Source organism: Falco cherrug, chromosome 8 (assembly GCF_023634085.1).
Source record: "Falco cherrug isolate bFalChe1 chromosome 8, bFalChe1.pri, whole genome shotgun sequence".
Lineage (NCBI taxonomy): Eukaryota > Metazoa > Chordata > Aves > Falconiformes > Falconidae > Falco > Falco cherrug.
In genome coordinates this window covers 6,768,075-6,785,882 of record NC_073704.1, presented here as the reverse complement: position 1 = coordinate 6,785,882, position 17,808 = coordinate 6,768,075, and the positions used below count along the sequence as shown (strand labels likewise).

The 17,808-nt window shown below is 45.5% G+C and overlaps 1 protein-coding gene across 14 annotated transcripts in view; it reads right to left on the bottom strand.

Moving 5' to 3' along the window:
* HDAC4 (histone deacetylase 4) overlaps positions 1–17,808 on the bottom strand; it is a 267,127-nt gene that overhangs the window by 120,847 nt on the left and 128,472 nt on the right. For 13 of the 14 annotated variants that reach the window (XM_055717631.1, XM_055717628.1, XM_055717629.1 and 10 more), the window contains one exon: positions 3,515–3,759. In XM_055717631.1, coding sequence (XP_055573606.1) covers positions 3,515–3,759 — 245 coding nt within the window. Of the gene's footprint in view, positions 1–3,514; positions 3,760–6,130; positions 6,198–17,808 lie in introns of all 14 variants that reach the window. The other variant, XM_027803049.2, reaches the window with a different exon arrangement.

Here is a 17,808-nt window from a genome sequence, read left to right as displayed (position 1 = left end):
CCCCCCTGGGCAGCCTGTCCCAGGGCTTCACCGCCCTTTCGGTGGAGAAATGTTCCCTCAGACCCAACCTAAACCTCCCCTGGCGCAACTCGAGGCCGTTTCCCCTTGTCCTGTCACTCGTTCCCAGGGAGAAGGGACCGACTCCCACCTCGCTCCGGACATGCTCCAGCCCCTCCGCGTCCCCCCTGACGTGAGGGGCCCGAAGCTGCCCCGGGGCCCGAGGGGCGGCCGCACCGGTGCCCAGCGCAGGGCACGGTCCCTGCCCCGGCCCTGCCGGCCACGCCGCTCCGGACACCAGCCAGGGCGCTGCCGGCCGCCTCGGCCACCCGGGCAGGCCGGGGGCTGGTGCCCAGCCGGCCCCAGCCGCCCCCCCCGGGCCCTTTCCCCCCGGCCCTGCCCAGCCGCTGTGCCCCGGCCTGCGGCGCTGCCTGGGGCTGGGGTGACCCGCGGGCAGGGCCCGGCGCTGAGCCCTGGGGACCCTCACACGGTGGCCTCGGGCCCTGGGCCCGGCCTGCCCCCTGCCCCTGCACAGCCCCCTGCCCCGGGCAGCCCCGCGCTCCCCCGCACGGTGCCACCCCAGGCTGGCTGCGGGGCCACCACCCCCTCGCCCAGACCGTCGATAGAGGCGTGAAGCAGGGCCAGCCCCAAGCCCCAGGGAGCCCCGCATGTGCCCGGTGGCAGCGGGATGTGACTCCATTCCCCACGGCACTGCGGGCTCAGCCACGCCGGCTCTCACCCAGCGCAGAGCATGCCCGGCCCGGCCGCTTTCTCCAGGAGATGCTGTGGGAGACTGCACCAACGGCTTTGCTGAGGCCCGGGCAGACACCGTCCACAGCAAGCCCACTCTAGTCATCAATCATTACATACAGTCTTAACCCACAGAAATCTGGGCTGGTGTAGGTTCCCCCAAGCCTTTTCTTACCCAAAGTGAGACTTCACCTCCACCTGAAGAAGAAACTTGGGAATGAATGTTTGTAAAAGTGATGGAGAGACGACACCTTCATTACAATACCGCAAACCCGGGCTACAAACCAGTTCCAGCTGAAGACTCACACTACATCGCTCAGCCTTAACTATTGCTGCATACTGAACACCTCACTTTGGAGACAAGACTAATGAAATTCTTAATCTCATCAGTGACGCCATAAGCCAATCATCAAATGAAGCTAACTTATTTTGAGCTCCCAAAGAGGATGTCAAGAGTTTGCTGTTTCCTTCATGTATTTAGTCTAAAGATTCAGTGTTTGCGTAAACAGAAAAGATGACAGACCGCATCCCCATGCCAGACATGCCCAGCAGTAGCACAACTGCTTAGACCGTTCACAAAACAGGCAAGTTTGCACGCTGTGCTCTCCCTGCCCATGGCAGCAAAAGATGAGAGAAGCAGTAGAAAGCATTTCCTTGATCCAATTTACGTGCAAGAGCAAGGCCCCCCTTGCACGTGTTGAGCAGCACGGTGTGCATGCGTGTATGTGCACACATGGGATGTTTACTAGGCACCCTGAGGAGCTGTTTTTTAAAAAACACGTGAATTTCTCCAAAAAGAGCTCTGCATCTGCATTTAGCACTATTTCCATACCAAATTTTACAGTTCTAGTGCTTCACTTACACAGGATGAATGTTTTTTTTATTCCCTTTAATATCTCTCCTTGCTTTTTTCATGAGCCATAAAGGGGCTGGACAGCTCAAAGCTCAATTTCCAAATATGAGATCATAAATTTTAGTCCTCTGGATAAAATAATAGCTTCTCTGCACCTACAGTCACTGGACTTAAAGTTGCCAGTTTCTGAAAATTGGTTTAACCTGAAAGTCACCTAAATGTTGGCTGCCTTATGAACAAAAATGCAAGAAGTATGTTTTCACAAAGAAAGTGCATCATAATTACATGTCGGTGTATGGTTTTAGGTTTATTTTCTTTGTGAGATAGCACGTGGTTTATGTCAATAATGTGCTGTTTTATTTTTAAAGCAATTCTGGTCACAATGACACACTTCCTCCTATTGGAGATCACCTTGCAGGTCATTCTTTTCATACAGGATTGTATCATTCCTATTTTAAGTTTTTCATCTAGCCACGCTTAAACATTCAAGGAAGAACTTAATTACCTAATGGTTTAGATATACTGTGCTAACTGGCTTCTCAAAATCAGATCTCTACTTCCTTCTAATGCAGACTTTTACCAGAATCGGTCATAGCTTTAACATAAATGAGAGCAAATATTTTCCTATCATCAGTGCTTTGAGCTTGTCCATTAAATCTGAATGACCCTTTCTTGTTTTTGATAGACAAATACCCAAATGCACAAGTAATTACAAGGAAATAATGGAAACATTTGTCACAGAAACTTCCCATTCTTTCTTCTTGAACGTGCTACGTGAACCACAGATGCCATCACAGTTCTTATACTGTTTGTGCATGAACACGTACATACAGACACGTGTGTATGCTTACGTAACTACATGCATACAGGCGCATATGTACACTTATAATGTATACACACATATGAGTGTATATCTAAGTGTGTTTACACACGTACATCTCCCCACGCCTTTGTCCTGAAGAGAACGCAGAGGGCCCACTAAGGACACAGGCATTTGCTGTTAATCAGTCTTCAAACAGTAACTGTTCTTACAAACCGAGGCTCATATCTGTGTTTGAAAAGTCTGTAAATAATACACCATTAACTTTTAATCCTGTCTTCCCCACTCTGACATGTATTTTGTATTAAAATGAAAGTTATATAAGGTTGAATTGAGGTTGCTTTTTAATATTACATTAACGCTATTTACCATGTGCAGCGCTAATCCCCCTTTGAAAAGAGAGCATATTAGCAATTCTGAAAGCTTATGTTACCATAGCAATAGTCTATCACTGTGAAATATTTATATAATGTCTAACATTTTCACTATGCAACAGCCATCTTCTAAACTGTACTTCCTACTTATCCTGCGCATTAAGTTTACTCTCCATCCCGTGCGACGGAGCCGTGCACAGCACCCGGCCGGTGCCTAACTTGCACTGTGCAACTCTGAAAAAATCTCATGGTGTGCAGACATACCCGCACCCGCGACACCTGCGGAGACACTAGGGTCCAAACATTTGGTTTGCACCTTGCACCAATGGCATATGCCCAGCACGTTTATATTCTACTCCCAAAGATGTGATATTAGTAACACGTGACCTAAAAGCCCTCCCATTGGGTTAAATTCTACTGAAATTTCCCAAATCCAGGGAAATCAAGCCACCTGTTGGCAGTGAGGCACAGGACTTCTGAATATATGCAGACAGGTGGATAACATTTAACATGACAGCAGTTTACCTTGCTTCCTCTCCTCCACTCTATCCCCCTTTTACATCTGGGTGCTCGCATCCCTTTACAAAAGACCATTCTCTAAACAGGAGTTACCAAGTCCACCACAGTATCTCTAGCCCCAAAATAAATTAGTCTGTGCATCTCCTCCTTGTGAGGAGATGCTTTCACACGCCACCCAGCACAGGGCTGCCCATCACTTACTTTGATGTGCTCATGCAGCTGGGCCTCGTGCTGCCGGGAGAGCTGCTCGTGCTGCCGCTGGAACTCAGCGATGAGGATCTGTCTCTGGATCTGCTGTTTTTGCTTCAGTGCCAGGAGCTCCTGCTGCAGTTGCTGTTCCCGCAGTGTCGGCTCCGTCACAGGCATGGAAAACTGGTGGTCCAAGCGCAGATCCATTGGGACTGAAGTCGGTGCAACTTGCAAGGGCAGTGCTGTGGTCACATCAACTATGTGAAAACACAAGAGGAGCGATAAGTGTATTTCCCCTTCACACAGGGATCTAAGTCTCATACTGTGCCCAGCAAAGACCTTGAGGAACCATGGACTGAATCAAGAACACCACCATTAAACTTGCACCATTTTTTTAAATGATAAAAAAGCATGACAGGAGTTCAGAGTTCAAGAAGTTTTCCTCCAGCCACCATCTCCTATAAATGTGTGCTTTCTAAAAGCAAAGGACTTCAACATCACCCTCCTTGATACCGTTCATACCATTCTATGTATATGTGTTCAAAATGTACACCTCTGTTCCACACTTCTAGCATCACTTGAAATAAGAAGGATAAAGATTAATCTAAGACTTCACAGAAAGGATCAGTCTTGACTTACAATGGATCAACTGACTCCTGTGGTCAGGAACACAAGGGTCTCAAATTTAAGAAATTTATGCAGAAAAACACTATGTGCAGTACCCTTTATAACCAGTTCTGGAAAGAAGCTTAGCCAAAAGCTAACGGGTAATGAAGCATCTAGGAAAAATTGTTAAGTGCTTTGGTGACAGACTAGACTTACGCACTGCAGCCACCAGAAAGGTGCCAACGGGTCTCACAGGCAGCAGATGCAGAGCAGAGCAGGCAGTGATAGGAAGCAGGTGCCCCAATGGTGACTATGCAAAGACTTGCCTGTCACTCAAACACCAAGTGGGACAAACCTGGAGCACAACCAAAACTAAGGCAGACAACAGTACGTGTACCAAGAGATGTATGCTACAGGAAGAAAAAAGGAAAAACTATCACCTTGATTATCTGTATGGTAAAGATCAGTTCTTTGCCTACAGAAAAAGCATAACCCTGAAGACAAGAGGCTTGTCGTAAAACAGGGCAGCAGCAGACAACTACAAAAAATACTTCTGCAATAACTGAACTCAGCTTGTTTCCACGAAAAAAAAAGAATTTCTGCCATCTCATGAATGACTAAAAAATTCTAAATTCCACCTGAATGACAGTTCTGCGTTTCACACGTACTCCATACATTTGCCACATTCAATGCGTCTCTCTACAAGGCAATCACTCAAGTAACTCTTCCCGTACTTTTGAATGATCATCATCTGTAGAATGAAAAAGGCTAATCCTTCAAAAACATTGACATTCAAAAAAACTGGAAAATAAAGATTGTGGGTTTTTTCCTTGGTTGACTGAGGTTTTTATTTTATCTAGCATTTTATTTTTTAATATTTAAGATATGTTTGTGCAAGGTTGGAGGGAGCATCAGTAGCATCACCGAAGCTGGATCACATCTGCTATGACATCTACTCCACCTGAAAGAGTTACCCGGGCTTTGCCCAGGAGCCTGCAGCTCCTGCGCACGCCTGGGGAAGGCTATGAGATCTCACGGGGGTAGAGATGCTGTGCTATACAAAACCATAGGTACCATGAGGCCAGCCCCAGCAGAACAGACATCCTTCCAAAGCAAAGGTAAAGGCAGTATTACTACACAAAAGCTGATTTCTCCCTGCCTACAAATTAAGTAGCTGGTGAAATAAACTCCCAATTCAAAAGGAAAAAGCATGGAAAACATTTAGGAACTGTAAAAGGCTTAAGGAAAAGTTTTACTAAGATGCACTGCCAGCTTTTAGCACCTATATGTTGCCCATGAAAACAGTACTTGAAAAGGAACTTTCATTTTATACAAAATTAAACTCATATTTCACTTCAAGCCTGATCATTAAACCCTAGGTCTGATTTCAGCCACCTCCTCAAGGATGTGAGAGAGGAGTGCAGAGTCCTTCCAAGCAGCGTGTCCTCAGAGGTCACCTGGAATCAACTGTAATTGTTAGAAATAAACGAGGACCCTGCACTGAGCGCGGCACGCAGCCCTGCTCACACAAGCCACTTCACTGTCTCCCTTCTGTGCCATTGCCCGGAGCTCTGAGCACGATACCCAGCAAATGCCCATGCCTAACCTCTGTCAGGACATTAGCATCATCAACCTCAGAGAAACAGTTTTAATAGGGTTCTCCCCAAATGCTATCCATTTATTTCTTTGGCAGTAACTGAGAAATGCATAACAAGCTGATGCTGGTAAAATCTGAAGCTACATAAAGCACAGGTGCACAGAAAAATAAAATTAAAATGTATAGAGGAGTAATTCAGAAAAATCTGGGGTGTTTTGCCCGGCTGCCAAGGGCAAAGACACAGTGCAGGGACAGGGACCACTGGAAAGGCAACTCCATCCTAGACAGTGGCTCCTTGGAAAGGGGGATGTTGGGCAAAGTGGTGGGGTTTTAAAAAGCACAGCCAGGCCAAAGCTGCTGGAGCTCAAGAGGGAAAACAAACGGGGTGGGGGGGTGGAAAGGAGAAAAAATAAACTATCACATACCAAGAGATGAATGTAGAAATTTTGCTCAGTCTCCACAAGACCAATTTCAGGGAGAACATCATCACTTCTTCAAAAGCAGAGAAATATTGTTTAGTAAAGAAATACAGCTTAGTGTAGGAAATCGAAAGCACGGTAAAAAAAATAATCATTGCTTTTATTTGAAAATAAAGATGCAAAAAAGAGGGGAGAGAGCGTTACAGAGAGTAACTGTCTCTGAGCTGAGAGATCTGAGTTGAGTTTCTTAACCTTTCTGGAGAAGAGAGACCATGGTTTTGTGTGCCCCACAGTTGGTTGTTCCTCTGGAAAGCCCCGGTGCCCAGGCACTGTGAGGCTGGGAAAGCAATGCCACCCACCCACCCACCCAGGACCTCAGCAGACACCTGGTGCCCTGCCACACTGTCCCTCCTGCCCAAACACCCTGCGGGCAAGTCCTGCCTGCACCCACACGGTGCAGAGCCACCTCCCGCTCCCCATCACTGGCTCCATCACATACGACCCCCCAAAGCAGGCAGCAGGGTTGCAGGAGCACAATACGTGTGGAAGTGCAGCATGCTTCCCCCTCCCTACGCTCAGCTTATGCCAGGGAGGAGGAGACTTTTTTTTTTTTTTTTTTTAAATGGAAACATTTTCTGCAAAAGGTCACATTACTGGAAGTGTTGCTATTTTTCAGCCCACAAGCTCTTCCCTCCACTTCCCTATTGTTTTCCTTCCTGTGGCCTTTTCTCCACTCCCTTCTCTCCTCCGCAGGACCAGAGCTGGGATGTCTTGCCACAGATCGCCAAGCCACAGCCAGGGATTTCAGGGAAAACACCACGCTCTTGCCTATAGATAAGCATTCAACACTCCAAGCAACATGCTCCTAAACCTTCCTTGGTAACGGACGGTGCTTTCCTACGTGGTTGGTACCGTGGTCAGCCCCTTCCCATTCCTGCCCACAGAGCATCCCTATGGCAACTGCTGCAGCCACTCACACAGAAAAAACTCTTCATCTGTTTTCCCCGCACGCGAGTGGGAGCTGACAGCTTGAAACCAGCCCTGTGGAGGCTCTCTCATTTCACAGACTATTGCTTCAGAACCTTCTCAACTTAGATGCAACGCTTTAAATTAGATCCAGGTTTGCCATGATTTCAGAGTGACAGACCATTTTGGATTCCTCCAGTACTGCTCACGCTCAGGCAATCCCATAAGGGCCCTGTATCTATAAGGTACCTGTATCTATAAGGTACCGGCCCTAGCAGCACGATATATGGGGCAAAGGAGGCAGTCCAAACCCATCAGGTGTCCCAAAGACTGTGGGAAATGGGACATGTCCTGGAAAAGTAAGAGAGTAGAGTTTCCACGTCAGCAAAAATCCCCTTACTATGCTGGATGTATATGGAAAATGAGGGGGGAGAGCGAGAGAGGGAGAACAAAAGAAAGTCCTAATGTGTACTAACAGGTATTTGTACAAAACAAACAAAAAAGCCCACAAAAAGCAATCCACCTTCAAGAATATGATGCAACATGGCTATCAAAATTCCATTTTAACCTTCTGCAAATGGATATTATAACCTGAGCATTACTAATGTAATCACCGTATGTTACGAAATATGCACAGTAACTATTCGTGGAATAGCAGCAATTTTATTGGGTGGCAAATCTAGGGGAACTCCATGGACGGCCACAAGATTTCACCAGGGGCAGCAGCTTTCCAGCACTAATTAGTTCCACCTTTAAAAGAAGCGGAAACAGATCTGCACAACTCTGCTCGGTCCTACCCCACCAAATCAAACCCCTAGTGTTCACTTCAACCTAAGGACGCAGACACACCTGACCACCAGCAATGCACGGAATCCACGTGGAAATGTTACCCAGGCAAGTGCTGGACATGGACACGAGCACTGAGTTGCTGGAAATCTATTACTCCTCCTCTTCCCAAATTTATAGACAAATCCCCCAGAGCTCCAAAACTCCCCGAAGATAGTCTTGAGTATGATTTAATGCAACTTTATAGTCCCCAAGGCTCCAGGAAAGCTTGAAACAGTTAATCCTAGAGGATCAAATCCAATGAGTCAGTAAACTAAACAGCGCAGCGGGCTCTGTGAATCACAAGCCTTTTAAATGCATTGACTATTTTTATGTCCAGCCAAAGATTTCTGAGCACCTGGCAATAACATCTCCCATCTTTTATACATGTGGACTAAAGGTCAGCGTTACTGGTACAGAGGCAGCAGTCACTCTCTCCCGCTCACCCGGTCTCTATGTAAATCTGCTTATCTTCAATATCGCTCACTGAATTTGTCAATGCTCTTTAGGCTAAATGCAATTTTCCTTGAAATCTGCCTGTGTTTTCCTACATGCACCTTTTATGATCCAAACACCGTGTTTTCTAAAAGCAGAAAGTAAAAGCTTTACAACATGTTAAAATAAATCCAACTTCAGCCAGAAGGAACACACCACTACCTGCGACCATTACTGCTTGTGATAAATGACTCCTCGTAAGAGCCTTAACTTGCACCGTGGTGGGTAACGGTCCTGAGAAAACTTGACGAACCTCCCATTTCCCACCCAACGGGACTCATGCCCCTGAAACACCCAATGTGCGGGCACAGGGCGCCAGCTGCAGAGATCGCGACCACAATTCCCATTCAGTCTCGGCGGAGGCTGCGTCATCCCTGGCTCTTACTATTTCAGTCTCAAAAAAACCCCCTATTTGAAATGCCATGAGTTGCCCACAGAAGCGGCATGTGCTTCTGACCTACAGAGCCCTCCCGAAAACAATAAAACCTTCTCTGCTTAATGAACACATCATCAAAACAAAAAAGCCTGTATTCTTATGAATATTTTATGGTAGACTAGAAAATTGCTTTTATAGGTTCTGCCTTGAGAACATATTAATACAATCAGATTCATGACGTTAGCAAAACACAAAGACTATATTCAGACTTCTAATGAGAAATGCCAAACTCATGAATTAGAAGACAAGATCGCGATTATGAATAATAAACTATCTCATGTTCTCCCTGCTTTTTCCCTCCCTGTAGGAACAGAAGGAGAAAACAGGAGGATATTTTTTTTTTTTACCTAGGCATGCACAGATTAGGTTTTTTTTTAGTTTTATACCAAGTTAGAAACACTCTGCTGGTTTTTCCCTCCCAAAATAAATGAAACATGGCTATGCATCAAAGACTGCCTGTATGTTGTATGTTAATTAAGACCTAAAATCATTCTAGTCCCCATTGATTGCCGGCACAGAGCGGCCTTGTGGTTGAGATGGTAAATTCAGCATCTCGCAGCTTGCCCATAACACTGCTGAATGGAAGTTATCTTAAACACATTTAAGTTGTTAAACATACCTGCTGTAAACCTGAAATCGAGGGTGCATTTCCTCCAAAAAGTGTTTGACATTAAAATCATTTCACATAAAGGCTGCAGATAAACACATTATCAGAGAAGTCATATGCTGAATATCTTCCACGCTCTAAAATGAAAAACAACTTCCACACAAGTACGGAGCATTTTGGAAGGGATTAAGGGAAAGTGACACTACTTAAATATCTGCATACATAGTTAAATAAAACTAACAGTGATTTACTTCCCCTTCTCTGATATAGCATTTTCATGCAAGTCCTTAAAGGAAGAAAACGTAGCAGGACTGAGTCCTGAAAACACACTAAAATGATGTTAAAACAAAACTTCAGTACCAGACAGACATGGGATATTTGAAGCAAAGATTTAAATTCAGATCTTGTTTCAGCGTAACCTTTACTTAAGGTGAACTTTAGAAATACTTCTCAAAGTAGCTTCTTTTAAAAATCAAATGCTTTTTTCCAGAAAGAATCTTTTTTTTCTTTTTCTGGTTTGTTTTTTGTTTAAATTTAGGCAGCCCAGAAAACTGCCTCTCACATTTGAAATACATCACCTTCAAATGGTGAGTGCATGAAACATTTTCCCTGACACCTCCCTCTCTCCGGCACAGAGCGAGTCCCACTGAATTTGCACAGCTCCTTCCCAGCCGCCCTGCTCCTCTTTACTCGGCAATTCCCTTTGGCTTGAAGGGAGAAATCGCATCACCCTCCTCAAATCTGCTGCAAAACCTGGGGATGAGTGTCTGGTCAAAGCTGGAGGAAGAAAAGCAGGACCCTCCCGGCAGCCCCAGTAGTATATAAAGTACTGACATACCACCAGGTGTCTGTGACAGAGCAAGCTTAGGAGGCAGAGTGCACAAAAACCCGATAAAAGAGCATTTCGGCTCCTACAGTAACTCCATAGTCCCTGGTGCCTTTCCAAATCGCCACACACCAGGGAAGGGATGCTCCTCTGGACGGCTGTGGCTGAACGTCCCTGGCCAGCGCTTTCCAGAAACCATTGACTCAGCTTCTCCCCCCTCTCCGCGCTTGGGCTTTATTTCTAACTAATGAGTTCGCTTTCTAATTACTGGTGTGCAAGCGTTGCCCTCCAGACAGATTCTGCCAATAGCAGCACATCAGCCTTTGAGTACACACAAAAAAATAAATCTGAAAGCAAGAGCCTGTGCTCAGCAACCCCAAGCTCTCGGCTGCTGCCGCTGGAGACAGCCCCATCCTGCCCCACTGAACCAGTGCCATCCCAGCACAGCACAAACTGCAGGACACCGAGCAAATGTGTGCACAGATCTCCCCCTCTAAGCATGATTTTCAGCTCCTTTCATCCCTGGGCAGAAGCAAAAATCATGTGTTCATTCCACAAACTTTATTTCCTGGGGGCTGCCCTTGCTGTCTGGCAACAGCTTTAATTTTTTTATTTTTTTTTTAATCCTATATTTTGCAAAGCCTTCAAATGCCAGGTCGTTGCCAGCAGCAATGACTTCGGCATGACAGGAGCACAGTGCAGGCAGGCTTCAAAGCCTCGAAACGCCATTTCTAAAACCCACCGCCTTCATTTTGCTTGAAATCAGCCTCGAAAGGAGGCAAGATGCAACTGCTCGCTCCAAGCACGGCCGAGGGAGCGTTTGCGGTGATTTATTCTGAAAGAAAGACTTGCGTTAATTTGAGCTAGTTGCTAGATTATTATGAATCAAGTCATCGTCATCCCCACCGCGATCTGCCTGCTCTGCCCGTGCAGTGCTGGCAGCAGCGGGCAGGGGTGCTGGCATCCCCTCTGCCAGCCGGCACCGTGGCTGGGCAGCCAAGGCACTCTTTTTCCAGCAGGGCTTCCACTTCCGAAAATGTCAAAACTCACCAAAACACTCAGCGATGGTGAGATCAGAGCTATTAATAGAAACAAGCTACTGCAGTATCTGACTGCAGTGCCAGGATAAAAGAAGCATATTTTGTGTGTAAAGCGGAACAAAGCGGGCGAAGACATGGCACAGCAGCCTCGGAACGCCTGACATTTAGTCGGTTTTAATCTACAGCATGCTACATGCCCTAAATATAAGCAGAAATTAATAGGCAAAGGGAAAAACAACCCACGTTACCCTGTATATTCAGCTTATTCTCTAGAAAAGATTTCACCAGGCTGTGCTAGAGGAGCCCCAAAACTTGCCCAGGATCCCGCACAGGCAGCGGGAGCAGGAGGTCTTGGTAGGGCAGCACCCAGGACACCAACATCCTCTGCAGCACATCACAAGCATCGTATGGGGACAGGATGAAGACATGGTCCTGCCACACTCCCCCGCGAATCTGTACCATACCAGGGCAAAAGAAAAGATGATGTGCAGAGCTGGAAAAAGCGGGGTGCTGCAGGGCAGCAGGGAGGACTTCATTATCTCCTCTTTACTTAACTCTTACCTCTACTCTCCCAAAGGCAAGGACCAGGATCCCAAGGGTGTTTATTTTGGGCTAAAATTACGCAACAAGTTTAAGCATCACAGTGCAGCTAGCCTGAAGGACAGCGAGGTGCAGGAGTCAGACCCGTAGTATTTCACTCGGAGATCAGAAGGTAGTCCTCACTTACAGGGACAAGCCAGTCCTCTGTTCACAAGTCTGTGAAGAAAAGCAAGCTGCAGCAGCGCTGGCGATGGAGCCATCCCTCACAAGCAGGCAGGTCAGTACACCGCAGTCGCCGGTATTTTTCATAGCTTGCTACAGAGCTGCGTGGGTGAATGCAAACGCAGCCTGGATCCTTTCTCGGCACACAAGCTAGGAGTAAACAGCAGCTGAGGTTTCCTACAAGCACCACACATGCTGCAGTTCAGCAAGGGCTGGAGTCATTCCCCGCTATGAGAATATTTCATGCGGCATGAATGGGAACCAAAATTAATCATCGCATCACCCATTGAAACACACTGTGAGGCACTGCACCGTAGGCAACAGATGGAGCTTTAAATGTCACTCACTCATTCATTGCAAAGAAACTTTTTGCTGATTACTACTGAGACCTGAAGACACGATAAGGGCGCAGTGATTCTGGATTTCTATAACCAGATTTTTTGATCCTAATACTTTCCCTGAAAAGATCTCATTAGCATTTATTGGAAACCTACATACAAATTTTATTCATTATAAGAAACCAAAACTTGAAGAGCAAGTCAGTTATTCTACTTTTTCCATCTTAGATTTAAAACATTTAAAAATGTCTCTTTCCTTGAAGAAAAGGAAAAAACACCAAACTACATCAACATCAGACAGAAAACAGTATTTTGTAGTGTATTCCTGTTCACAGCCTCAGAGCAGTGTATCAGAGTTTGGAAAAACGTAAACTTCCTTGGCTAAATACGTGGATCTTACAAGCCAGCTGCTTTTCTGACGGTCCCATCTAAAGCATGGCAAATGACTTCAGCACTCTTGACTGGGGGCCACAGCAGCACCCTGATCTCCTGAGCACCTTCAGCAGGATTCCTGCTGCAGCAGCAAAGCCAAACACTTCACAAATAACACAGGGCAGCGCCAAACACACAAGTCCTTCATGAGAATGTGAATTGTTCATGGCACAGCACATATTGAGAAAGCCAGGAAGAAAACCTTGATTGCACAGACGTATCCAACAGATGAGCCTGTGCAGGATAGAGAAGCTCCAAAGGGAGACATTCATGTTCCACCACCTCGTTTTCAATCATTATCCTACTCCATCGTCTTGTTTTAATCAACAACATCTTTAACAAATGAGCATCTTGGATGATGCCAGTGCTTTTAGTGAAATTAAAGATCATGGCATCAACAGAGTCAGCTTGGACTACTACTTACTTTAAACTTCATACAATTGTGGTAAGCCTTTCCTTGCATGCTGGGAGGTAGACAACCAAAACCCCTATGAGTTTCCAGAGGAAAAAGCATCTAAATAAATAAACACCAGAAAACAAAACAAAAAGTATATATCCCTTCTTAAAAGGCATCCCAGGGAATATAATTTCACCTGCCTCCTTGTTTCAAGCATTATCTGGCAATTGAACCTTTTTGATCCATCTGTCTCACTGTGGGCACAAAAAACTCCTCACCTTACCAGATACCCAAGACAAAAAGGCAGGTTGAAGGAAGCTCTGATACACTTCTGAAGGGAGAAATCTACATGGGTTTCTCATATGCTTCTCTCTAGTCTCCCTATGAACTTCCTTCAAGGGAAAGTGATACTTTAGAGAAGAGAATTCAACGTGGAGGAGATGGAGCAGGATCCTGCAAGTCTCATCCTGTCCTGAGATTGCACATAAAAAACTCCCCAGGAGGAAAACAAAGTAAAAAATCTACCCAGCTAGATAGGCATGGGTGAGTTTGAGGGATACACAGCAAATGTGGGGTTATACAAATACCTGGACGTTCTTGCAGGGTTCCCTCTGGAGCCTGCAAAGTGGTGGCCCCTACATCGGCAAGAATACAAAAGCGAGCAGACAAACTAGTGACAGAGCAGGAGAGCCAAGAGTTAAAACCGTGAACTTTCAGGACGAGAGCAGACATCGCATCTCCTCGCTTGGGTGGATCAAGGAAGAATTGTTTTCCCATTATAACTCCTGTCAGAGCACAGTGGTGCCATTCACGTAGACAGAGGGGATCCCGGGGCAGAGTGGGCAAGATGATGTGATGAGAACTGAAGTGAAGGTTCGCTTGCAAGTAGAGATGGTGCCAGCTGGTGAACAGCCAGGCCGTTTGAAAGAGTTGTGTGATAAAAGGAGTTATGGCTATGAGGAAATGCTGTCAGCTTCCTAAAGACATCGAGAGGAGCTGGGAGATCAAAGTCACCTATCTGCTGCTGAGAGGGAAGGCTGGTCCTCTGCCAAAACCACACAGAGAACCCACGGCCAGCCCCTGCTCTCCCGCGCCTGCCGCGTCCTACCAGCTTGCGAGGTGAGGGAAGGGAAATCGTTATGGAGGGAAGGGAATCGTTATCGTTACAAAGGAGAAAAAGCAGCAGCACAAACGTTGCTGAAGGCAGGTCTGGGCACCACCAAGGAAAGCTGCGCGGCGGAGCAGAGGCGGCGCAGCAGTCACTGGGATCAGCAGCTGGTGACGCCACCAGAACGGGAGCTCTAACAAACAGCTCAAGATCTAACTTCCCGATTTATTTTGAAATTAAGCCATGCTATGTTAACTCCCCAAGATCAAAAGAGAAGGCAAAACAAAATTCTTAGAAATTACCTGTTTCATAGTATATGCCGTAATTTTACTAAAAAGACATATTCTGCTCATTTCAAACAACAAATAAATGGTTATTAAGAACAGGCTAGTAAACTCATTTCTGTCACCAGTCAATGGACCCCCAACTGTATGGATAAGCCCAAAAATGTGCAATGCAATTTCCTCCATCATGAAAAAGAAAAAAGAAAAAAAAAAAAGTCAAAGCAGCAAACCCAGCACCTAAATAGTAAACTGTAAAAGGAAAGCGTTCAGCGGCTCTCAAAAAATCTCATGGATTGCTCAATGGCTGCAGTGTTTTCAGCAGTTTGTTAGAAACCCAGACCCTGGTCCAAGAAGAGAAGCATGTGTTCAAACAGGCAAGTAGCCCACAGCTTTCTGTAGCCCCTCTCTCAGGGCTATTGCTTTCAAATAATCTATATACTCAGGTACCTCGGCTGCATTAGGACCCAGGACGTTACTTGTTACCCATTCAAAATTATTAAGATGTATGGGGGGGAAAAAACCCCAAACCATCACTATTTTAAGATAACGTTAAACACACGTAGTCTTCTAGAGAAATTCAGACAACCTCAAAGTATTCACATTCCACAACAGCACAGAGAAATCACACCAAAGCACCTTCTCATTTCTGCAAAACACACAGGTGTTGCCTTTCAGTTCCCTAATGCAAACACTACGAAACACTCAGAGTTAAGATTATAATAAAAACCCCACCTTTTCCTTTCCTTTCCTTACTTTTCAAGATGCATTAGGTAAAGTGAATATATTTTTAAATATAGCAGGCTGATAAAGGACTAAGAATAGTTAGAAAACCGTTTTGTTAAGGAAGCCCATTACTGTTAACGTGGGCTAACAGAAAGAGTAAGTCTTTCTGTTGCTATTACCAAAATCCTAAAGGACGATGGATTTTCCCTGCATCCCCCAGCCGAGCAGTACTCCATGCACAACAAGGTTTCCCAACACCAGAGGCGACTCTCACTCAAAGCAAGCTTTTTCTTGGCTTTTATGCACAAACCACTGACATCAGCATGGCCTTTTAAATATGGAACAAAAACTCAGCACTCAGTCTGCTGAAAATACCCCCAGCCTTTTAAGACCGGAATATCATTTTCTTTTATCAGTATTGGACAGGCATTGCTTCTTACACACGTGGAGAGCCAGAGTGACCTACAGATGAGTTTTAATATAACGGAACCACAACAATACAATGATTAAGATCCAGGTTTAATTATATTTATATATTTTTACAAGGCATAGTATTTTTTTAAACCCACTCTAAACTTGCCTTCTTAAGTAAAAAACAGGGTAGCAAGAAACATCTCTCTGAATGAATACATTTTTTTTAAAAAGACAACTGTATTTTGCTGCTACAAGCTTCTAAAATTAAAATTCTAATTTTTTTTTGATTAAAGGATGTAAGTTGGTTGCTCACCCGCTGTGTCTGTCAAGCAGCTTCACAAACGACCTGTTGCGCAGCATTTCAGAAGGCAGTGAAAGGACTGCCACCGCTGCCTGCCCATCCAATGCATGCAACTCTTTACACAACCAGCCGCAATTAAAAGGTCCCTGCCACTGAGAACCACACTTGAACGTCGCTAAACGTTGCTTATATAAATCATAGGTCAAGCATTTAAAATAGCCCTCTCCCACCTTTCCCAACATCAACCAAATGGTGGAGCGCAAGATGGCTATCTCGCCCCCCCCCCCAAAGATTGTCCTTCAGCTGGCGTAAGGAGCACCACTGCCAAACACTCACCGTGTACAAATAAGGAAAAATTAAATATACAATGGATGCTTTCTAAGGCTCACAAGAAAATTTTGCCTAAAACAACCGCAAACAACCACTTTTTCCCCTCCTGCATCCTTATTATATATTAGATGCCCTACCCCAATTGAAGAGCAATGACCATGACACTCCCGTGCCCCTCTAGGGCTTGGTAGAGAAGATGGACAAGGAGGACAGCCCGTGTTCCCTCACTCCGATGCACCGGCACAGAAACAGCACACCCTCACCCTTCTTCAAACAAGGGTGGATGAACGAGGACAAACACCCACACAAGTTCCCACTTCCCTCATGCTTCCATCGTACTTTCATCGCCTTCTCTGTGGTATCTATCACTCTCAAGAGCTTCAGCAGCATGCATAAAGTAAAAGACTGGCATCAGCTGGGTACAGAAGTTAGAAAGTCATCTTTATGTTGACTCTGCTGTTGGAAGCTACCTAACTGAGCAGCATCCTAGCTGGAGACAGATCGTTCACAGCTGTATAAAATTTGGGTTACATTACATCTACACTACATCTACTACAACCAAAGCAAGAGGTGAACAAGTCTTCCCTCACTGCTCCAACGAATAAAGAAATTCTGATTTATGTCGCTTAAAAATGCAAGTCAGTCCTTTAGCAAGCTCCATTTAATTGTAGCTCATACAAAAATGGTGTTTTTACCATGGTTTTGAAATAATTAATTACAAACATCATCGTAGCTAAACTTGGACTCTGTCAAAACACTTCCACAAAGAGTTGTTTTTCTTCTGTGGAATATAAGAAAGTTCAGGAGGGTTCGCCCATCAGGTTCCCCTGGTAAGTTGTTTCCTTAAAACAAACCTTGAATACTAAAGCATCTCCTTTACTGACTGCTACTACCTGCAGAGTAAAATATCTTGCTCCTCAGGGATCTGGATTCCGGTGCGAGCTCCTGCGCAGCACCCAGCCTGACCACAGGGCCACAGGGGAGTGCGTTTGCCCCCAAAAATAACACTCAAATCACAGCGTGCAGCTAAAGAACTTCAAAAGTAAATTGGTAAAACCAACGATACAGACTGGCACAGTCTCAGTGAATTAAATACTCTAATTTATGAAATTTTAGGAGTTGTACCTAGTGTAAGTCAGGTTGATCGAAGGACAGGGCAGACATCAGTGAGTTTGGGAACCCACAGCTGAACTTGACTGGGAACAGGGACCTCCTGGTGTGGGAGGCAGGCACTGCTCGTGGGCCCCTTGCTGCATTCACGTTTCAGCTCCACATCAGAAGAGCAGCAAGTAGATGGCTTGTTTCTGTTGGGCACCTACTTCCGACTGTGAAACCTGGACTTAACTACAGGGTTTCTGAATAGTGGGAAACTGATGCCTACTTACTTATGTGGTAGGCTA